Below are 21341 nucleotides of genomic sequence, written 5' to 3'. Positions count from 1 at the left end.
AGCGACCCCGAGGAAATCGACACGGGAACGGAGAGCACCGGCGTACCTCCGGGACTATGTGGTTTAAACTAAGGGGGGAGGAGTGTTGAGTATCGGACTCTGCACCCGCGCCGCGCAAGCCGGGACGTCCTCGGGTTACCTGGCGCAGCGCGGGAAAAGTCACCGCCAATCAAGACCAAGCGCGGGAAGTTTAACTGGCCAGGATTGGGCTGGCCAGCAGGGGGGTTGATCCGGGGTGCATGTATATATTAGCGGACCCGGCCGCGTGTTCCCCAGTTCTGTAATGTACCAGCGATTAAAGACCAATGCCTTTACCACGTCTCGTCTCCCAGTACATTACAGAAAGCAAGACACGCACAGAGAGAGAATGAAGTCCTGTGCTAAAGACTAACAACATTATCAGAGAGAGGCTGTTGGTCTGAAAGGTATTACTAAAGGCTTCTGAAGGAGAACTCATTTGTAAGCCAAATTGCTGGGGTCTACTCTTTTGATGGAGGCATTAGCAAGAGGTAGAGCTTAGGAGGGATCTTTTACCAATTTACAGAGGTCCAATTTCAGAATAAAAACTCCAAAATAAATATATTTTTAAATGTTTACTTAGAAAAATATGTAAAGATACAATCACACATTCAAGCAATCAAAGCCTCATAAACAAGAGGCTAGGAAATAAGAGGTGAGGAATAGAGATTTTTTGGAATTATTTCAGAGGTGATATCTACCTTTCCAAGTGTGTCCAAGGATCCATGAAGCAGAAGACATAAAGGTGGAAAATGGCCCAAATAGAGTTTGGTGGGTGCAAGTCTGTGGTAGGGTAAGACAAGACACACTGAACTGGCTGACCACATGGCCTTATTACTAAATTTGTGTCTCCAGGCAAGAATATCAGGTGACCCATGACACAGAGGTCAGGTAACTTATGACACTACGTGACACCAGTACATGTGACCTCTGATGTCACCAAAGGAGTAAGCTCTCACGAGTAGGCTCCCAAGATCAGTGAGTCATGATGGGTTTACCTAAGGTAAACTACCTTAAACAAAGAAAAAGAATTGGTCAATCTAGAGCCACATTGTAATCTACTGTAACACCATAGCTAACACAATGGGGATGGTCTGCTTGACAGGATTAAGTCCTTAGAAACGATCTCTCTCTTAGGCTTCTTCTTTGTGTCCAGCGATCTCCTAAATGTGCGACAGGAACAGTCTTTTGTTACATGTGTGGGCGTAACAGCAAGCTTTACTGTTAACTGTTAGCTACTCCATTTGCATCTGAATTGACACACCTGGAGTATGTGATGCTCTTGCTTTGCCCTCATGGTGGTTGAGCAGAAACAAGATGGATCCAGGATCTCTTCCATCATGGCTTCTGGTGAAGGCTGCTCTTGGGCACTGTCTTGTGCTCTGCATGGCTTGGCAGCTTCTTTGGGAAGCCTGATCTGGATTCCTTCTATGCAGGGGGATGCACAGTCACAGAAGTGTCAGGAACATGCAGAAAGTTTTTCTTAGCTTGGCTGGAGTGCTTGCTGCTTAGCCCCACACAGAGTGAAATGGCCATACTGGGCTGGAGTCCTTATGATTGATTGGACTCAAGTTAGGCTAAGAGTCCAGTGTGCTTATGAGGATACATAGTCCATAATAACAAGTTCAGTGAGCCTGGTACCAGGGATAGAGTGAACACTGTCCATTAAAGATGGAGGAGGGGGCTTTGGCTTACACACTGGGCCAGTCCTGACTAGGGTTTCCAGTTCCAGTTCCAGGTTGGTGGGAGATTCCTGGAGATTCTGTGGTGGAGTTTGAGGAGGCCATATGAGTTAGGGCTTCAGATTAGGGTCTGCCAGACCTGGGTTCTTGCTGTGTAAGCTGATTGGGTGATTTTGGACTAGTCACAAACTTTCAGCCTAACCTACCTCACAGAGTTGTCATGCAGATCACAGGGGGGAGAGGAGAATGATGTAAGCTGCTTTGTCCCCCCCCCAAAAAAAATGTGGAGAAAGACTGTCCTTTTCCTATGTAGAAGCTGCAGAGAGAGGGGAGGCAATAGAAAGCTGAAGTCAGAGTGGCAGATAAAGAAGAAGAAGAGATTGGATTTATACCCCATCCTTCACTATCTGAAGGAGTCTCAGAGTGGTTTACAATCTCCTTTCCCTTCCCCTCCCCACAACAGACATCCTGTGAGGTGGGTGGGGCTGAGAGAGCTCTCCCATAACTGCTCTTGAGCAGAACAGCTCTGAGAGAATTCGTAACTGACCACGGGTCACATCAGCAGGTACATGTGGGGAATCAAACCCAGTTCTCCCAGATAAAGGGAAGGAGATAGGGTTGCCAAATCCAGGTTAGGAAATTTCTGGAGATTTAAGGGGTGGAGCCTGGAGAGGGTGGGGTTTGAGGAGGGATGGGACCTCAGACAGGTACAATGCCATACACTCCATCCTCCAAACCAGCCATTTCCTCCAGGGGAACCACTGTTGCCAATCTCCAAGTGAGTGCTGGAAATCACTGGGCGTTTTCGCACAGACCTTAATCAGTAGCGACGCCCCTCTTCACCGCGCAGGATCGGCGCGGATTTCTCACTAATTGCCGCGGAGCACCCGGAAGAGCCGGAAAGTCCCGCGGCTTTTGCGGCGCAAATGGAAACTGGGTTTTGGCAGTTTCCGTTTGCGCCGCAAAAGCCGCGGGACTTTCCGGCTCTTCCGGGTGCTCTGCGGCAATTAGTGCGAAATCTGCGCCGATCCTGCGCGGTGAAGAGGGGCGTCGCTACTGATTAAGGTCTGTGCGAAAACGCCCACTCAGAATTACAACTGCTCTCCAGATGGCAGAGATCAGCTCTCCTTGAGTTGCAGGGTGGAGGGGAGTGAATGCCTTCACTTGCGTGGGTGGGAAGATAGTAAGGGAGGATTCCACCAAGAGCCTCTTTTCTAGATCCCATTGTATTTTTCTTCACAATGGGCCTTATTCCATGTGTGTGTGTGTGTAATTTACCAATTTTATATATATCTATAATTAGTAAATTAGTAATGTAAGAACTCCCTTGTTCATTTCAACATTTAATGTTCAGTGGTGGATGTTTTTAAAATGTCATTTTTCCAAAGGACAGAAGTTGTGCCATTGAGATATGACAGACAGAAAAACAGAAAAGGTAGCTGTCAAGGAGAAAAGAAGGGCTGCTAAAGAAAGGATGGTCTTTTATACAGCTCAGATTTCAGGAAGTGTGTGCAGGAGAACTTCCCAGAACACTTGAGGAACATCACTGTGGGCTATGCTGGCATCTGTTTCATAACAATGCTGTTATGCTTGAGAACTAGGGTACTGTGTGGCAGCTTCAGTGATCAAGTTCCCTCTTGAAATTATTTTTGGGGTGTCTTGAAGGTTGTTTCACAGCTTGAGGGTTTAAATTTGACTGTTTACTTTGCAACTGATCACAAAAGAAATGAAATTGTCATGCTAATATATTTTAATTGACCCATTAGAATTGCTAAATAAAATAAATTTTCACAGGCAGATGCATCCAGTGAAGCATGAACTTTCATTTCTCATTCTTGGTTAGCACAAAGTAAATTATTATTTTTTGTGCCTTCCAAGAAGATTTAAATTATAATTCATTGTCTGACACCCTTTTCCCTCCACCCTGCAACATCTCTTTCCTTTGACCTGCTACAGCCACATACACAGCTTTTAAAATATAGGCTCCTTACATATCTGAATAGTAAGAAGTTCTAGGGCCAGAGCTTCATGGGATGGTTCCCTTTGAAGCAGAGAGCACTAGAGACCTATGGCATTTTTGTAATATTTATTTTAAAATATGGAAGCAGTGGTGGTGTCAAAGAGGCACTTCTACGAGCAGAAGCACATGAAATGAGAGTGAAAAGGATCTTGCACCCCCAAGGAGGTTCAGTCAGCACACAGCAGCGTCTGTTTCTCACTCTGCTCTTGCAAATACAGACCTTTCACATCATGCAAACATGCTCCTTCCTTTCTGTTGGGAGCCTCCTCTAGTCTCCATCAGCTGATCCTCTTCTAACACTTATTTTCCACTGAGGAAGCATCCACAGTAATTAAGAAACAAAACATTAATTTGCTTTATATTGGGCCTTCTGGACTTCAGTCTCCTTAGGCCAAATCTATCCTTATATGGAACAAGCAAGGATTTTGTTCCAAGTAGGTAAACCCCCCCACACTATATTGTATCCGGTTCTGGAGTTGGAAAACGCCCGGGAAGCATATGCAGTTCCAGATCAACTCAAAATGACACCTGTCATGATAGCTGTCACCATAATGAAAATGAGGAGGAGGTATAGATTAAGGGGAGAGGGAAGCACAGCTGGAGCCAGACCCAAGAGTGGGAAAGTGTGGAACAGGGAAGGAGGGAGAATAATGATGGAGTCCTGGCCATTGGAAATGAGGGAGGAAAAGCTGACCAAGGCAGGGGGGTGAGGAGTGAAAGCAGAGAATACTAGCCATGTATGTTATTTGAAATTTATAGAAGTTGAGCAGTCATTACAAAAAGACTATCAGTGGCATTATTGATAAGAACACTTGTTCACTACCCTAGAGTCCTAAACAACTTCATAAACAAGTAAACATCCAAAATCAATTCTCCCCTGCTAAACTGAGAAGTTGACCCTGTAATACTCTTCTTGTATGTTGTGCACATCACCTTTCTCCCAAATAGGGACCCAAGTGGGCTATATAGCCCACTTTTCCTCCACTTTATCCTCACAGGAAACCTGTGAGGTAAGTAGGGTTGCCCAAGTTCAGGTTGGAAAATTCCTGGAGATTTGGGGTGGAGCCTGGGGAGGGCAGGGTTTGGGAAGGGAGGAACCTCAGTATGGTATAATGCCACAGAGTCCATCTCCCAAAGCTGCCATTTCCTCCAGGGCAGCTGATTTCTGTAGTGTGGAGATGAGCTGTGATTCTGTGAAATTGCCACTTACCACCTGAAGGTTGGCAACCCTAGGGGAGTAGGCTAGGCTGAGAATGTGTGACTAGTTCAAAGTCAGCCAGTAAACTTCCCTGAAAGAGACACAAAGCAGCCCATTGTTGTCCACCATCAATGACTAAGCCTTATTGAAACCTAACAGAAAGCTTTGCGTTAGAGCAGTGTTTCCCATTTGGAGGGTCGTGACCCACTACTAGGCCACGGAAGCCTCACTACCGGGTCACAAGAAAAGCCAAAGCTAGCTCTTCCCCCAGCAAAGCTAGCCCTGCCTCATATCTGTGTTGTGCAGAGAGGAGCTGGGGTGCCTCTCCTTCCTTCTCCCCCACTCCCAGTGTTTGAGAGAAAAGCTGGCATCCATTGGCACTTTAGACCCATGAAGTGTTCTTCAAGGTATGAGCTTTCATGTGCCTTGCAGTATGTTCTTTTGGGGAGATTTCCCTGGGAGGCCTGGGCAGCAAAGGGTGTGTGTGTTTTTTTCAGCTGGGAGGGGCGGGGAGTGGGCATTCCAGTAGCTGTTTTCTTTTTAACCAAATGACCCCTGGGCAGAATTTTGGCTGACTGGGGCCATCTGATGGTGAGGAAGACTTCCCCCCCCCCACTTTCTTTCTTTCCCTGCAAGTGATGCTCTGTATGTATTTTTGGTGCTGGGGGGTGGGAAGCAACAGTGGGAGTGATTCTAGTGCCCTGGATCCACTGGTGGACATTCTGGTGCTTTTTGGGCATTGTAAGAGGGAATTTTGGACTGGATAGTCCACTGGCCTGATCCAACATGGCTCCTCTTATGTTTATGTTCTTTCTTTCCATGTCTTTCTTTTCCTTTTCTTCCTCATTTCATTCTTTCCCTTTCTCTTTCCTTTCATTTTTGCTGGATGAAACTTTTCTGTTCATCATACTGTTGTTGCAGACATAGGAGCTCTGCCAATGAAAAGTTGGCACCCCCAGTTGTAGCCAGGTGGTCTTCTATGAGATTTCTGTGTGAGTGAGTGAGAGTAAGAGGGGTGGGGCAGAAAGAGATTATTGGAGATTACTGCAGTGTATCTCAACAGCATTGGAAGAGATGGTACTATGAACTTGGCACCATTTTACTGGTCCTGCTTTTAACAGCTGTCTGACACCAAAATTAAACTCCTCCTGTAGATATTAAAAAGGATGAAAGTAGTTCACTGGCTAAGTATCTGCACAACAGGTTGCTTTTAAAGGCATGGGAAACACAGCCAGTAAAAAGCTGCAAGCCCCTCATAAATATCCTTTTTGGGATAACTGCAGAAAAGCTTGTATGAACTTCATATAACTTGAAATTAATTCATTAATTGCAGTGCAATTCTCTGCTGCCTTTCACAGCAATTTCCCAGTGTTTCAACCAAAGAAAAGTATGAAAAATAGCTGTCGAAAGATTTTCTTGAAACCAAGCAAGCTTGGTTGTAGCTTGAGGCAGGGTTCCCGTAGTAGCAGCTGAAGGAAGGGCCTACTAAATATGTCAGCATATTTTGAGTTAGAGCAACTGCCAAGGCCCAGTGTGAGTGGTACAAAGTGCTGGCATTCCTGATGGCAATGGCAACAGCACTCCCAACTACATACACTAGCCAGTGCTGTTGAGGAAGGGATGTGTAGGTGGTGCAGGCAATTGAACATGGGCATTAGGAGTGCTTGCAAGCTGGAGAAGAATACACAGATAGTGATGCAGGTGTGAGGGTGAAAAGAGAGGACTGCCCACTTTCCACCCCCATTTTGGCTCAGCATGAGTTTCAGAGAGATTTTTTTGAAAATGAATTTACTTCCGAAGAAGAGGCAGGTTTGGGGGAGTGCCCTGGAAGTGACATCTCAGGAAAAGGTGGCGTTTTGGTTCAGTGTGCCCTGGAAGTGACATCACTTGGTCCTTGACGCCACAGGAAATAACATAATTCCTGTCTCCCGGCTCCACCCCCAAAGTCTCCTGGCTCCACCCCCAAATTTTAGAGGGCCACAAAGGAGAAGTGTAAAAATAACCAGGCCACGGGAAAGGAAAGTTTGGGAAACCCTGCGTTAGAGGATACCATAGTTTGATAGGCGGGTGTGAACGTGTATCAGTAGCTAGTAGCCATGGCAACTAAAGGGAACCTCTGTGCAGAGGCAGTCAACCTCTGAATCCCAGTGCTGGAAGGAAACATCAGGGAAGGGCCATGGATGCTGTGCCCTGTTGTTGGCCCTTCAGAGGAACTATTTGGTCACTACATGAGACAGGATGTTGGACTAGACAGACAATTGGTCTGATCCAGCAGGGCTGTTCTTGCTTTACATACATATGTACGTATTACATTGTAGTGTGCCGCAAGGAACAATTCTTTCCCTGATGTTATTTAACATCTACATGCACCCCCTTGCCCAGATTATCTGGAGATATGGGCTGAGGTGTCATCAATATGCAGATGACACCCAACTCTATCTGCTGATGGATGGCCACCTGGATTCAGCCCCGGAGGAACTGGGTAGGGCATTGCAAGCTGTGGCTGGTTGGTTGCAACAGAGTTAGCTGAAATCAAATCCATCGAAAACAGGTCCTGTGCCTAGGTTATGGGGGGCTGGGATCAGAGATCAGGAACTCATCATTTGATGGGGCTCCAATGATGCTCACGTCAAGGGTTAAGAGGTTGGGGTTATTCCTGGATGCCTCTCTGACTATGGAGGCCCAGGTTGTCACCACTGCCAGATCAGCCTTTTTCCAGCTGAGGCAGGCCCAGCAGTTGGTCCCATATCTTGCCCCTTGCAACCTGGCCACAGTGACCCATGCAATGGTCACTTCCAGGCTAGATTATTGTAACTCTCTCTATGTGGGGCTGCCCTTGACCCTGCTCCAGAAACTCCAGCTGGTCACGGATGCTGATGTCATCACCTGTACGGGCATGGATCCATCCTGTGCTGCGCGAACTGCACTGGCTACCTATTGAATACTGGATCCAGTTTAAGGTGCTGGTACTTACCTTTAAAGCCCTATATGGCCAGGGGCCAGAATACCTTTGGAACCACCTCTCCCTGTATGAGCCCCGTAGGTCTTTACGATCAGTGACCCAACACCTTTTGGTTATACCCGGCTCCAGAGATGTCTGTCTGGCCTCAATGAGGACCAAGGCCTTTTCGGCCCTGGCCCCTGCCTGGTGGAATGAGCTCCCCCTGGAGATCCGGGCCCTGCAGGATTTACTTCAATTCTGCAGGGTCTGTAGAGCAGACTATCAGACTTTTGCCAGGCTATCAGCTGAGGCAGTAGATGTCACTTGTTATCGGCTCCCTGATATGGAGCAGAGGTCCATCAGTGGCTATTAGCCAGAGTGTGTGTGTGTGTGTGTGTGTATATAATTTTTTTTTTGGCCACTGTGTGACACAGAGTGTTGGACTGGATGGGCCATTGGCCTGATTCAATACGGCTTCTCTTATGTTCTTATGTTCCCCCCTTTAATTCCATCTCAGTGCTGTAGGATCTGCTGGACCTGGACAATAGGCCACATTTGTGAGACAGAATTTGTCATTTTAGTCTCTAGTATTATTTTGAAATTTTAGATTTTATATATTTTAATTGTTATTAACTCTTGATTGTTTTTATGATGTAACCTGCTCTGAGCCTGTTCTACAGGAAAGGCAGGCTAAAAATTGAATAAAATAAATAAATATGTACATACATACATACTTTCAAAGCTGACCCCAACCCCAGCTTAATACCTCCTCGTTAATACCTCCTCAGTTTTCCCCAGAGCACAGAACAAGCTGCAGTCTTGGAGACCTGCAGTCATTTTGAACTAGGGTAGCAGCCAAGTAGTTTAGTTTTTGTGATGAAAGAAGTTCTAGGAATCCAGAACAGCCATGTTATTGTTGATTTGGAGAAGTGCATTTCTAAAGTATCTCTATTACTTAACTCCAGTCTGCACAATTTACAGCTGCAAATATGTGATCTTTTTAATTTAAGCAGCTTCAGACGTGAATATACAATATGGAGGATCATAATGCTGATCATGATCATGACCTGACCCGGAGCTACTGAAAGGATCACTGAACTAGCGAACATGAAGTTCCTTGAATGCTCAAACTGTGCTATATAAATGTTATGCATCATTATTGTGAACACTGAAAATATTAACTTCCCTGCTCCCAGAAAATGGGTCTCTTACCATTTGTGCATGTGCAGGGATCTAACTTTTGGGGAAGATAATAACTTCTTGGGTTAGTAACTAACTCTTACTGGTAAACAAAAGCACTTGGAATGTTCTCTAATGCTCATTGTTCTTTAAGGCTGCCTTTTGGCTTCAATAACTGCTTTCACTTACTGCCCAGTCCAAAGAGTCCTTTGCTTTGGCTTGGAGACATTGTGCCCATCCAAGAGGAGACTGGTGCTGATCTTGTTGCTTGCTTCCAGATGCACAGTGTGTGGCTTGTTATCACCCAATCACTTCCATCACCAAGATGATGACAGATCTGACAGGCTGCCAGGGGAAGGTATTAGACAGGCAGCCAACAAAGAGCTGGCATGAAAATGGAAGAACAGCTCCCTATTCCCTAGCAACTTGTGGCCATAAGGAAAGCCTGAATCTGGAAGAAGAGAACCTGCAACATCTGCAGCCAGAAGGGCACAGACTGCCAACAAGATCAAAGGGAGGACAAGTAAGCTCACAATGCCTGGAAATGCTGGAATTTATCCTAATGTAGGGGAAATGACTGTTGTCCAAGAACAGCCTTGCTGTCCTTTGCACAGTTGTTCAGCTCCACTTTTCAGACATGTTCATCAGCAGGGATATAGTATTGAAATGGAAGGCAGGGATTTGTAAGGCTTGGGAGTTAAGAGATAAATCCAGAGAACATTGAAGAGTGCCTTTCTACCCACCTTCAGTACAGGGCCAGCTTAGAGTGTGTAGTAGGGATATGTATTCACAGAGCATATGATCAAATACTGACCTGAATATGCCCTTGCCCTATTTATTAATCTCAGAAGATTACCACCAACATTCAGAAGCATTTGAGGAAGTTCAGAAATCCTTGGTGTTCTAGTGTCTTGCTTGCTGATTCTGTTTCTGATCAACCGAGGTGGGGCAGAGCAGCATCCAGTAAGAGAAGAGAAACTGAGGGTCTAACTGTATGAGATGTAGTTCCCACTCAAGCTATCAAGCAGATGGGTTCTGGGAGCTTGAGTTAAATTTCCAGGCATGCTCCGTCCAACAGAGACAGGGCTTGGAACAGCATAGTTTGGACAACCTGATTCTGTATACATTCAGTTATACAGAAATAAATCCATGTCCATGTCTTTCCTATTAAGTTTTGGTAACTCAGGCTTGCAGATTGGGGGTCTCACTTGTCATTATCACCAATAAATGTTGCTAATTAAATTGTATGACATTTTCTTAAAAGTAAAGGGAGTCAAATGTTACTAGGCAATTATTGTTACACAAATACCTTCCAAAACACAGTACTGAGATTTGTAAATAATTGATTGGTGGAAGATCACTGGAAGTTTTCCCCACTCACTTGTATTACACCTTGAAGCCACAAGGGCAACTGAACTACAAGAAAACTATGACAGTCGAAGTTGGTAGAAAGGCAGCTTTGGATCAGAACCTGCATGATCACAGGGACTTCTAGATGCCTTATGCGAAGTTGAGGAATGTTTCTGGGCTACTGTTCTTGCTACACTATTCTTCATAGATAAGTGATGGGTCTTTGGCTAGGATCCCATGTATGTGGACAGCAAACAGCCTTTTTCTCTCTGCTTTTAAAATGGATTCTTTAAGAGGCCCTCACGTAGAACATCTTCAAATGGTGCTGTGATAATGAGTGAGATTGTTGTATGTGGAAATCCAATCAATGGTAATTAGGCTGAGACATGAATTAGTGCCTTGGAGACTTGGTCTCTCTTTGCACTCTGATTGCACAGAAGTGGGAGAACAAAATGGGCAGGTATTTTAACTATTGCTGGCTGGCTGCTGCATACATATTCTGCTTATTTGGAAGTTTGCCCGGATCAAGAAAAATATGTTGTGTTTTTCCATTGCATTGCCTGGCAGATGCAGACTGCTCTGACCTTGCCACTGAGCTTTTTTCCAATCTGCTAGATGCTAATGTTTGCTGGTATACATGCAAGTCATTTTTCTGAAGAGAGCTGCCTCTGCTATACATTTCATCCACACTGAGGCAGCAGCAAGAACTGAATTTTGTGCTGCAGACAGAAAATTTGGGGGCACTGGAAATAAGACACAGGGATCCAACCTGGCTTTGCTGATTTTTCCTTTTCTGGTTTTTAAAAATTTCCTATATAAGGGCCAACAAGCACTCACCTTCAACTTTTCAAAAATTTACTTATATTTGGAAGTCCAAAGTGAAGCTAGTAGCATGTAGGCTATTGTAGCAGCTAGCAAGCATTGAGTCTGAACCATATGCTCTGAGGATGGCCAACTTTTGAAGAATAAGACTGATTTGGAGGCAACCTCACCCATGAACACCACAATGGCCAATAGGGCATGTCTGGAGAGATCTTTCCTAACCATCAACTAACCGTGCAACCAGCCCTTGGGAGTCTTGATCCCCAGACAAATGTAATGTTAAAAAGTAGAATACCTATCAGGTCATTTTTGTCTCTGTAGCAAGACAATGTGACAGTCTTTCTTCATAGCACCTTCTAATACATGTGAATATATGCTAGGGGTACCAGGTTTATGGGTGTGGTGGGGGTTCTTCACAGACCAAAAGCCATTCTATCTGTTCCACTAAATGTCAATATTATCTGCATCAGACCCCTTGATCTACTTGCTAATTAGAGATCCATTCTTGGGATGCTTCAGGCTGAATTTAATGCCTTGTAAAAGAGGCAGTAGTCTTTTCCTGGTGTCCCTCAGCACCATGAAAGTTTGGATAAACTTTTCTAACCCCCCCCCCCCTCCAGTTATTTGTCTTGCTTTGTATTCTTCCCTTTTATTAAGGCTTAATAAAAGTATGTTTGTGGGGGGATCACTCATTTTGGCATTACCTATATTACTTCAATCTAGCCCTCCAAATCTTTGGAGAAGGAAGTGCATCTGGACAGACACCACAAACATGGGCCCTACACAAAGGAGGCAAGAATGGAAACATTAAATAGTGCTACAGTCTATGTGGACTAAAGTGCAGAGATACATTTAGAAATCATGGAGACATATAACAAACCCCAATGTGAAAGAAACAGAGCACTCCTTGCTTACGGGTGCCCTCCAGGCAAGCCTGGGTTGCCCTACATGCCAATGTGAGCAGTCAGAAATCCATTAATCTTGCCTGGTGACCCTTTTGCAGCTCACTATCTCTAAACAATCTCATCAGGAAAATAGGATTCCTCTAACTGGAAAATTCTGCTTTTCTTAGCAAAAAGAGTAACCAATTTCGATGAAACTGCTGAGCAGACAGGTTAAAACGGATAAAAGGAAGTATTTCTTCACCCAAAGGGTGATTAACATGTGGAATTCACTGCCACAGGAGATGGTGGCAGCCACAAGCATAGCCACCTTCAAGAGGGGGTTAGATAAAAATATGGAGCAGAGGTCCATCAGTGGCTATTAGCCACAGTGTGTATATGTGTGTGTGTATATATATGTGTGTGTATGATTTTTTTTGGCCAATGTGTGACACAGCGTGTTGGGACTGTATGGGCCATTGGCCTGATGTAACATGGCTTCTCTTATGTTCATCCTATCTTACTTTTTATAGTTAGTGGAGACAAGAGAAAAGCCCAGCTTTGAAGATCACTTTCTTTCAAAGTGAATGCCAAACAAGGAATTGCAGTTCTGTTTTTCTAAAGTACTCAGAGGTAAGGTAGAGGAAAGGATCCTTTCTTTCCACTGTAAGGACTACGAAAGTACTAGAGAAACTGTAGCAGCACCAGCATGGCAGCTAGTTTTGTGAAGCAGTTAAAGTGCTGGACTAGGATCTACACGACCCCGGTTAAAATCCTCCCTCTCTCATGGAAACTCACTGGGCAACTTTGGGCCTATCACAAAATAAAGGAGATGAGAACAATGTAAGCTGCTTTGGGTCCCCACTGGGGAAGTGGGTATAAATGAATAAAATATATACAGACATCAAATGCAAGCCTACCTTTTTCTTGATTATTGACAGCCCCCTTTCATTCTTACAGTACAGCTCCTCCAAGTGCATTTCCACCATCCTGCTGACAACATCAGCTTCTTCATGCTAGTGAGGTCACAAAGACATGAAAGTGGGGTATCTGATGCTCAGCGCTAATGGAGGGGGGGGTGCCATCTACAGGTGTTTCTACACAATTCCTCATTAGACTCAATTCCTCCTTAGCAAAAAGACCAGCTCCCTATAATTCTTGGGCTTCCTTTTTTGTCTGTGTCTCAGGACAAATCTTTGTCTGTTGCCTATTTGGTGGCATCCTCCTTCTAGAATTGCAGGCTGGGGCTTGGATCCAATCGTGCATTTCTACAGATGGAACTATTTCTACCCACAGAACACAACTTTTTCACCTCCACCTTCTGCTGCAGTCTGAAATCCCCCTCCCCCCCCAAAAAATTCTGTCCCTGGCACCCTGTCTCCCAGGAGCAACAGTGGGGAGGTGTTTTGAGCTGCTGCAGGAAGGGGAAGGTGAGAAACTTGCACTCTGTTGGCAGAAATTGTTCCATCTATGCAGGGATTGTTTTGTAGAAAAATAGGAGGTCATCCAGGGATTGTTATGCAGCTGCACATACTATTCAACGGACAAGGAGGTGGAACTCTCAGAAGGAGGAGGTGGAACTCTCAGAAAGGTGCAGGAGCTGCACTCCTGTGAGCTCCCACTGAATCTGAGGCCTGCATCTATGGAAATACTCAGTTGGATCCAAGACTCTCACTTGGAATGCTGAATGTGCACAATGGCACCCACACATTTCCCACTGCAGGGGTGCTATGAATAGCGCTTGCTGCTGTGCATATATGCAAAAGGAACAGTGCTATTGCTATAGACACAGGAAGAAGTGGGTTCTTCTTTGACTAATAAAAGTTAGAATTTTATTTCCTTACATTTTTTGACATCACAAATCTTGGAAATTTATTACAGTGGAAAAGGTCCTTAAAACAAAGAGTCACAATGAGAAAAAAGGGTGATGGGATAGAAGAGGACCTGGGGATCTCTAATATTTACAGGAGAAGGATCTGAACTTACTAGAGGAGGAATTATCAAATCATTGATCAGTACCAACCAGCCAGTCTTGGCATCTTAATGTTTTGTCATCAGAAGATGATCATGAAAACAATGAGAAAACATTTCATTTCTAGGTCAGGGGAAGAGTTGAACTCAGCCAGAGCAGATTGTGAGCAAAAGCAAAAGCCTACCAGTGAGGTTCATTATAAAAGTTTGAGCATTTCAGCACTGCAAACAGGAGATTCTCTGCTACATTTGTTGTGAAATCTGACTGATGGTCCAAGACAGTTGTGATTATGAGTTTAAATTAAAAATAAAGATTAAAAGAGCACATGGTTTATCATGCATGCCTAAAGTTGGAGTTATTCCTAGAAATTAGGAGAGACAAAGGCTGTAGTTGTAGTGACAGTGGAGCACCCTGTGATCTGTTATCAGCATTTGCTGTGTTGAGTGCTACAAAGATGAGCAAGTGTAGTGTTCTGGCTAGAGCATCAGACTAAGTAAGATCTGGGACACCACAATTTAAACACCCGTATTACCATAAAGCACACTAGCTGACTTTGGGCCAGTCACACGTTCTCAGCCTAAACTATCTCACAGGATTGTTGTGAGGATAAAACAGGGAGAGGAGAACCATGTGTGCCACTCTGAATTCCTCAGAGAAAGACTGGGATAAAACCATGATGAATAGATTTTGGAGAAGATTATCACTGCTATCTCCTCTGTTCCTGAGCCCTGAAGATCATAGACTATTCCAATCTCAAGTTGTTTGCCATTAGTCTAAATGGCATGCGGTGGTCCAGCAGGATTGACTTGGTGATGGCACCGCTCACAACAGCAAATAGCACCAAATCCCTGCTTTAATCAGTACTCCTTGTTTGTGGTACTTTTCATTTCACTGCTGGTTGAACACCACAGTATTAAAACAGCCATGAGAAGCAACTGCTACTGGGATGCAGCTTTAATTTCTACAGAAAACACCTTTGGGAGTAACCATTCCACTTAATAATGCAGCAATCCAAGGTGAATCTATCTGAAATTTGCTCTATTCTACACCTTACCAAAGTAACCACTTACTACATTTCCAAGGCAGCCCAAATGGATAACTCAGAGGAGTGTTTCTGCTTTCTAAAGCCAGACTCTCCTCTCCAGGTTTCATCCAATTGTACCAACGATGGTCTGTTCTACCCCTCACCACTCCATGGAGCTGAGCAAATATCCTTCATGCTCTTCTACAACAAGAAACAAATACCTCTACTCCCATATATTGAATATGTAACATTCTGAGCAGGAACACTGGCAGAAGCAAGAAAAAGAGGTGAATGCTTGCACAAATCAAATGATTGTCATGAAAGCTCCAATCTGAAGGATAACTTCTGCAATCAAAATACATGACAGGCAACCAAGCACATCAATTCTGCTTAAAATTCTGACCATTATTTTAGGCAAGGAGAAAATTGGGACAGAGAAAAACCGTGAACAGAAGTGGAAAAGAAACTCATTAAATACATGTTTTGGTCCAGGCTCTTCACTTTGCTCTAACAGAAGCTTCACAATGATCTTTTGCCCTTCTCAGCCTATGGCAAACTCTTTCCCTCTATATGCAGAGCAGATGATGGACCAGAGAGGCAAAGCTGACATGTTCCTTCAGCATCTTCTCACCTCTCTTGGCTTGATGGAAATGAGTGAAAAGAAGAGGCACAAGAAAAAGAGAACATTTTTTTCACAGCAACTGGAGAACATCCCAGATTCTTAGCAAGTGCCTCAGTCAGAGTCTGTCGTAACTGTATGTCTTAAGGAGGCAGACATTCCCAAGTTTAAGAGGCCTGTTGAAATCTTGGGTATCATAGCAAATTCCTCTGTTGTCGTGAGAGAAAAAGTCTACAGAAAAATGCATCTCAGATTAAAAATCCACAAAATAAGCCATAAATAGACATCTGGGGGAAGCAGGGGGAAAAGAATCACACACACAACCCCGGTATGTTGATCCAGTAATCTGTGTGGCACATGTGCAGACACAAGAGGAAACTTGGGTGGGAAGGACCATAATTCACAGGAATGAGCCCACACTGAAGAATTAGATTTTTCTTTTCCTCTCATGATGAGATGATCTCTGAACTGCAGTTTCAATATGTAGGGAGTGAAGAAACAAGTGCACAATTGCTGTCAAGAGACCTGGAAAACAAACCATTAAAAAAGAGTGAAGCTCCATCACTGTTATAATTTGTATGTATTCCATCCTGCCTCCTGATAGACATGTGGCAGACACTGACTTTGGTTCTAAGCAATGCAAGTGAAGATACACTAGCGGAAGGCAACTTCCTTCCCCTCCCCCTCACCACAGTCTCCCAAAATCAGGGGATCCAAAGGATACTATGAGGGGCAGACTGGGAGTCTGCAGCAGAAGGTGAGAATTTGCAAAAATAGCCTTCCCTCCATCACAAATAGAAAAGCCATTATGTTAGAGGAACTACTACTGTGCCAGTGGAATGGGACCACAGGATCCAAGCCACCACTGAGAACTAGCCCCAGAGATCTTCCGTGAGCCTCAGCGTCAGCCATGGTGAGGAAGGAGATGAGAGGTGTGCCCACATTTGTGAGGACCCATTGATCTTGGCTACCAGGTCTCCTGTAGGACAGGAAGAATTAGAAAAATATGTTTCAGTGATTGCATCACAAAGTGAGGGCTGTGCCCTATGAAACAAGACCTGGTAGCCAAGTCTCTTGACAACTGTATTTTTAAATAGAGGAAAAGTTTTAGCATTCTAACTGGTCAAGTGGCACTGGAATAATGGTCATTCACTACTCAGCATTTTGGGTGCTTCAGATAATGAGCATTGCTCTGAATCAGAGCACTGGTCACTCTTTGCTCAGGCATTTGGAAAGGAAGAGACCACTATGCAGTGAGCCAAGACAAATCAGTGGAACAGGCATGCAGAAAAAGTGAATGTCATGCCAAATCAGTGATAGGTGCTCTAATCCATTACAACAGAAAACAGCTCCTTAGTGCAGCACATCCTTTGACTTCTTTTCCTGATACTCCTGAAGTGCCTTAAAAACATAGGGTAGGCAGAACAGTAGTTGCTCACTCATCATAGATGCTTGTCTCTCCCACATTACCTCTCAACATCTACAGCAGAAGCAGACAAACACTGGCAATGCATGCTGAATGCTGATATGCAGGACATAAGAACATAAGAGAAGCCATGTTGGATCAGGCCAATGGTCCATCCAGTCCAACACTCTGTGTCACACAGTGGCCACACACACACACACTGTGGCTAATAGCCACTGATGGACCTCTGCTCCATATTTTTATCTAACCCCTCTTGAAGCTGGCTATGCTTGTAGCTGCCACCACCTCTTGTGGCAGTGAATTTCACATGTTAATCACCCTTTGGGTGAAGAAGTACTTCCTTTTATCCGTTTTAACCTGACTGCTCAGCAATTTCATCGAATGCCCATGAGTTCTTGTATTGTGAGAAGGGGAGAAAAGTACTTCTTTCTCCATCCCATGCATTATCTTGTAAACCTCTATCATGTCACCCCACAGTCGACGTTTCTCCAAGCTAAAGAGCCCCAAGTGTTTTAACCTTTCTTCATATGGAAAGTGTTCCAACCCTTTAATCATTCTAGTTGCCCTTTTCTGCACATTTTCCAATACTGTAATATCCTTTTTGAGGTGCGGTGACCAGAATCGCACACAGTATTCCAAATGAGACCGCACCATCGATCTATACAAGGGCATTATGATGCTGGCTGATTTGTTTTCAATTCCCTTCCTAATAATTCCCAGCATGGCGTTGGCCTTTTTTATTGCAATCGCACACTGTCTTGACATTTTGAGTTATCTACCACGACCCCAAGATCTCTCTCTTGGTCAGTCTCTGCCAGTTCACACCCCATCAGCTTGTATTTGTAGCTGGGATTCTTGGCCCCAATGTGCATTACTTTGCACTTGGCCACATTGAACCTCATCTGCCATGTTGACGCCCACTCACCCAGCCTCAACAGATCCCTTTGGAGTGCCTCACAATTCTCTCTGGTTCTCACCACCCTGAACAATTTAGTGTCATCTGCAAACTTGGCCACTTCACTGCTCACTCCCAACTCCAAATCATCTATGAACAAGTTAAAGAGCATGGGACCCAGTACTGAGCCCTACGGCACCCCACTGCTTACTGTCCTCCACTGCGAAGACTGCCCATTTATACTCACTCTCTGCTTCCTATTACTCAGCCAGTTTTTGATCCACAAGAGGACCTGTCCTTTTACTCCATGACTCTCAAGCTTTCTAAGAAGCCTTTGATGAGGAACTTTATCAAAAGGTTTCTGGAGGTCTATTGGGTCTCCTTTGTCCACATGTTTGTTCACCCCCTCGAAGAACTGTAACAGGTTAGTGAGGCAAGATCTTCCCTTACAGAACCCATGCTGAGTCTTCCTCAATAACCCGTGTTCATCAATGTGCCTACTCATTCTGTCCTTGATAATGGTTTCTACCAACTTTCCCAGTATTGAAGTCAGACTGACTGGCCTGTAATTTCCCAGATCTCCTCTGGAACCTTTTGTAAAGATGGGGGTGACATTTGCTACCTTTCAGTCCTCAGGCAGATTTCAATGAAAGATTACATATTTTTGTCAGAAGATCCACAAGTTCAACTTTGAGTTCTTTCAGCTCTCTTGCTCCTCCCCTAAGCAATTGAGCTAAGATGGGCTTAGGCAAGGCCTGAGAAATGGAAAGGCAGTCTGAAAACCAGTACAACCCCGAGAAGGTGCAACACCTGTCCTATGCAGCAACAATTATTAAAATTGGGAATTGGAATTTGTTAGTTTTGAGAATAAACTTTCAACTTTGAGAATAAAATAAAGTCTGAGTAAATACTCTCTCACTGCTGCCCTAATACCCCACAAGGATCCTGCTCACAAAATATCTCTCAGCTGCAGACATCATGCCATTTCATCTGTTGCAATCACATTTCTAAATGTGTGCACCGAAGGCAAAATCACTGATTTCTCACACTGACATTTCCAAAGCAGTCATTGAATTCTGATGGACTTAACATTCTACGAAATCAAAATAAAAGTATTCTCAGTAGACTATGTTGGGAAAACTGGCTAACTCCCTCCCCTTGCCCATGACTGATGCTCCAATGTCAGAAGTTTTAGTTCCTTACTCTCATAAAAAAAGAAAAGTCTACGGATGACATATGCAGCATGTGAAGTCAAATACAAGACCCTCATCTCCTCTTTCCCTTTTGCCAGTCTACCATCTTCACAAGCAGATGCCACATGCATGCAAGACCCTGAATGTTATCCTTATGTATCACCCCTCCTCCCCCATTACATTAGTAGCTATGCGAACTTTTTCACCTTGGCCAGTTATATGGCCCATCTGTGAACTTCTTAGAGCTTGAGCACCCTTAAGGAAAAAAACAGATGCCGCTAATACGTATCTAAAAACCAACAGGGTGATTCATAGACTAAATGAGAATATCTAAATATCAAGGCTTGGATCTTCCAGCCACAGTGCAGTTTGCGTTCTCTGCTGCTAGCACTTCTGTTCACATAAGGCTCATGAAAACCATGGGTCTTGCAGAAATGGAAATACTAGTGGCAGAGGAAAGTAAGTGCAGAATGGCCACAGAATCCAAGCTATTATAATACATAAATAAATAATGCTGTCAAGTCACAATCTACCTATGGCAACAGAGGCTTTGCTTTCAAGGCAGGTGAGAAGCTGAAATAGTTTGCCATCACTTTCTTCTGCAGAGTCTTCCTAGGTGGCCTCTTGTTCAAGTACTGACCCTGCTTAGCTTTTGAGATCTAACAAGAGTGGGCTCTACCATGCTGCCTTCTCTTATTGCTACTATAATTCAAATCTTTTAATATAAATCCATCCTACACCTCAGAGCTCCAATAGCAGGAAGTTTTATTCCAAGTATTCATTGAATTCTGATGGACCTAACATTCTACTAAATCAAAATACAAGTTTTCTCAGTAGAATATGTTGGGAAATCTGGCTAACTTCCTCCCCTTGCACCAATGTCAGGAGATTATTTTTGTTGTGTTGCATGAGAGAAAAGACCAGCGACGCAAGAAGCACAAATCCCAAGATGACAAATACGTATAATGTGCCAGGTGTCCAAGCGAAAAGTGTTGGAGGTTAACAGCTACCTCAAAAACTGACAACCATAACAAGAAATTCAGTGCTGTACAACAGGCTAGAGTTTTGCCCCTTTATACACAGGGGTGAAGGTGGGAGATGGGAACATGCATACTCAGTGACCTGTACCTAATCACAGTTTGCTGTTATCCTGTTCAGCTTACTGACATGTCCTGTGTTGGTTGATGGCAGATCACAACAGAAGCATAGGGGCTGCAAGGGCAAGTTGCCCTGCCTTAAAACTTTCTCACAAGAGACTGCAGCAAAATCAATGAGGTTTCCTTCATCAGAACATGAATAGTGTTCTGTGTCTCCCTTGATTGTACATAAATGATTTAGTAGCAAAAATGTGCAAACTCCATATTGTGTCAAATGGTTGGTATGAATATTTTATAATGCAAAACAGAGCTGGGGCGATCAGACAGGACATGCCAAATCGGCAATTGTGCCTGATAAATATGGATGAGCCTCTCCTTCCCCCTGCCTGGTTCCCAAAGTCCAGAGTGGATTTATATTCCCTTTACATCCTGAAAAATCATATACATCTCAGATGTGTGAATGAGGCAGTGACGTCAGAAATGGGAAAACATTTTGGGCGTGAGAAGTCTAGAAAAGAGAGATGGGCAACTCTTGAGCTACTGTGGAACCAGACTGCTGATGTTTAACATCCAAAAGGTTACAATTCAACTTTGAAACCAGTTTCTGGGGGAAAGTTAATAGGAGCTACAGAAGATCTTGGATGACCTGTGGCTCTGGGATGACAGCAGAAATGTTCTGGGTCATCAAAGTGGGGCCAGAGTACACTTCGTGCTGAGTTGGACAAGTGGTCTCTAAAATTCAGAACTGTCTCCTCTCACTGGCAGTATCTCTCTGGGGCTTGGACAAAGAAGTGTTTCCTGATCCCTGCTACTTGAGTTTCTTTAACTGGAGATCCAAGGATCGATCTTCAACATGAAAAGCATGTGCTCTACCGCTGAGCTACACAAACACTACCTGTGTGCTTGGTAACAAACCACAGGAATTACAATTGTTTAAGGAGAACAAAGGGTTGTAGTAGAAAATGCACAGGAAAAGCCCATTGTAGAGAGACACACCAAATAGATATTCAAATTATAACATGGT

General features: G+C 44.1%; 1 protein-coding gene across 1 annotated transcript in view; it reads right to left on the bottom strand.

Moving 5' to 3' along the window:
- Nucleotides 1-16205: 16205 nt before the first annotated feature.
- Nucleotides 16206-21341, bottom strand: part of LOC132566474 (chemokine-like protein TAFA-5) — a 40553-nt gene continuing 35417 nt past the window's right edge. The window contains exon 4 of the mRNA XM_060231546.1: nucleotides 16206-16231. Coding sequence (XP_060087529.1) covers nucleotides 16223-16231 — 9 coding nt within the window. The 3' untranslated portion in view covers nucleotides 16206-16222. The remainder of the gene's footprint in view (nucleotides 16232-21341) is intronic.

Source organism: Heteronotia binoei, chromosome 2, assembly GCF_032191835.1.
Source record: "Heteronotia binoei isolate CCM8104 ecotype False Entrance Well chromosome 2, APGP_CSIRO_Hbin_v1, whole genome shotgun sequence".
Taxonomy (NCBI): domain Eukaryota; kingdom Metazoa; phylum Chordata; class Lepidosauria; order Squamata; family Gekkonidae; genus Heteronotia; species Heteronotia binoei.
Note: the sequence above shows the minus strand (reverse complement) of the source record. Positions and strands in the feature narration are given on the sequence as shown.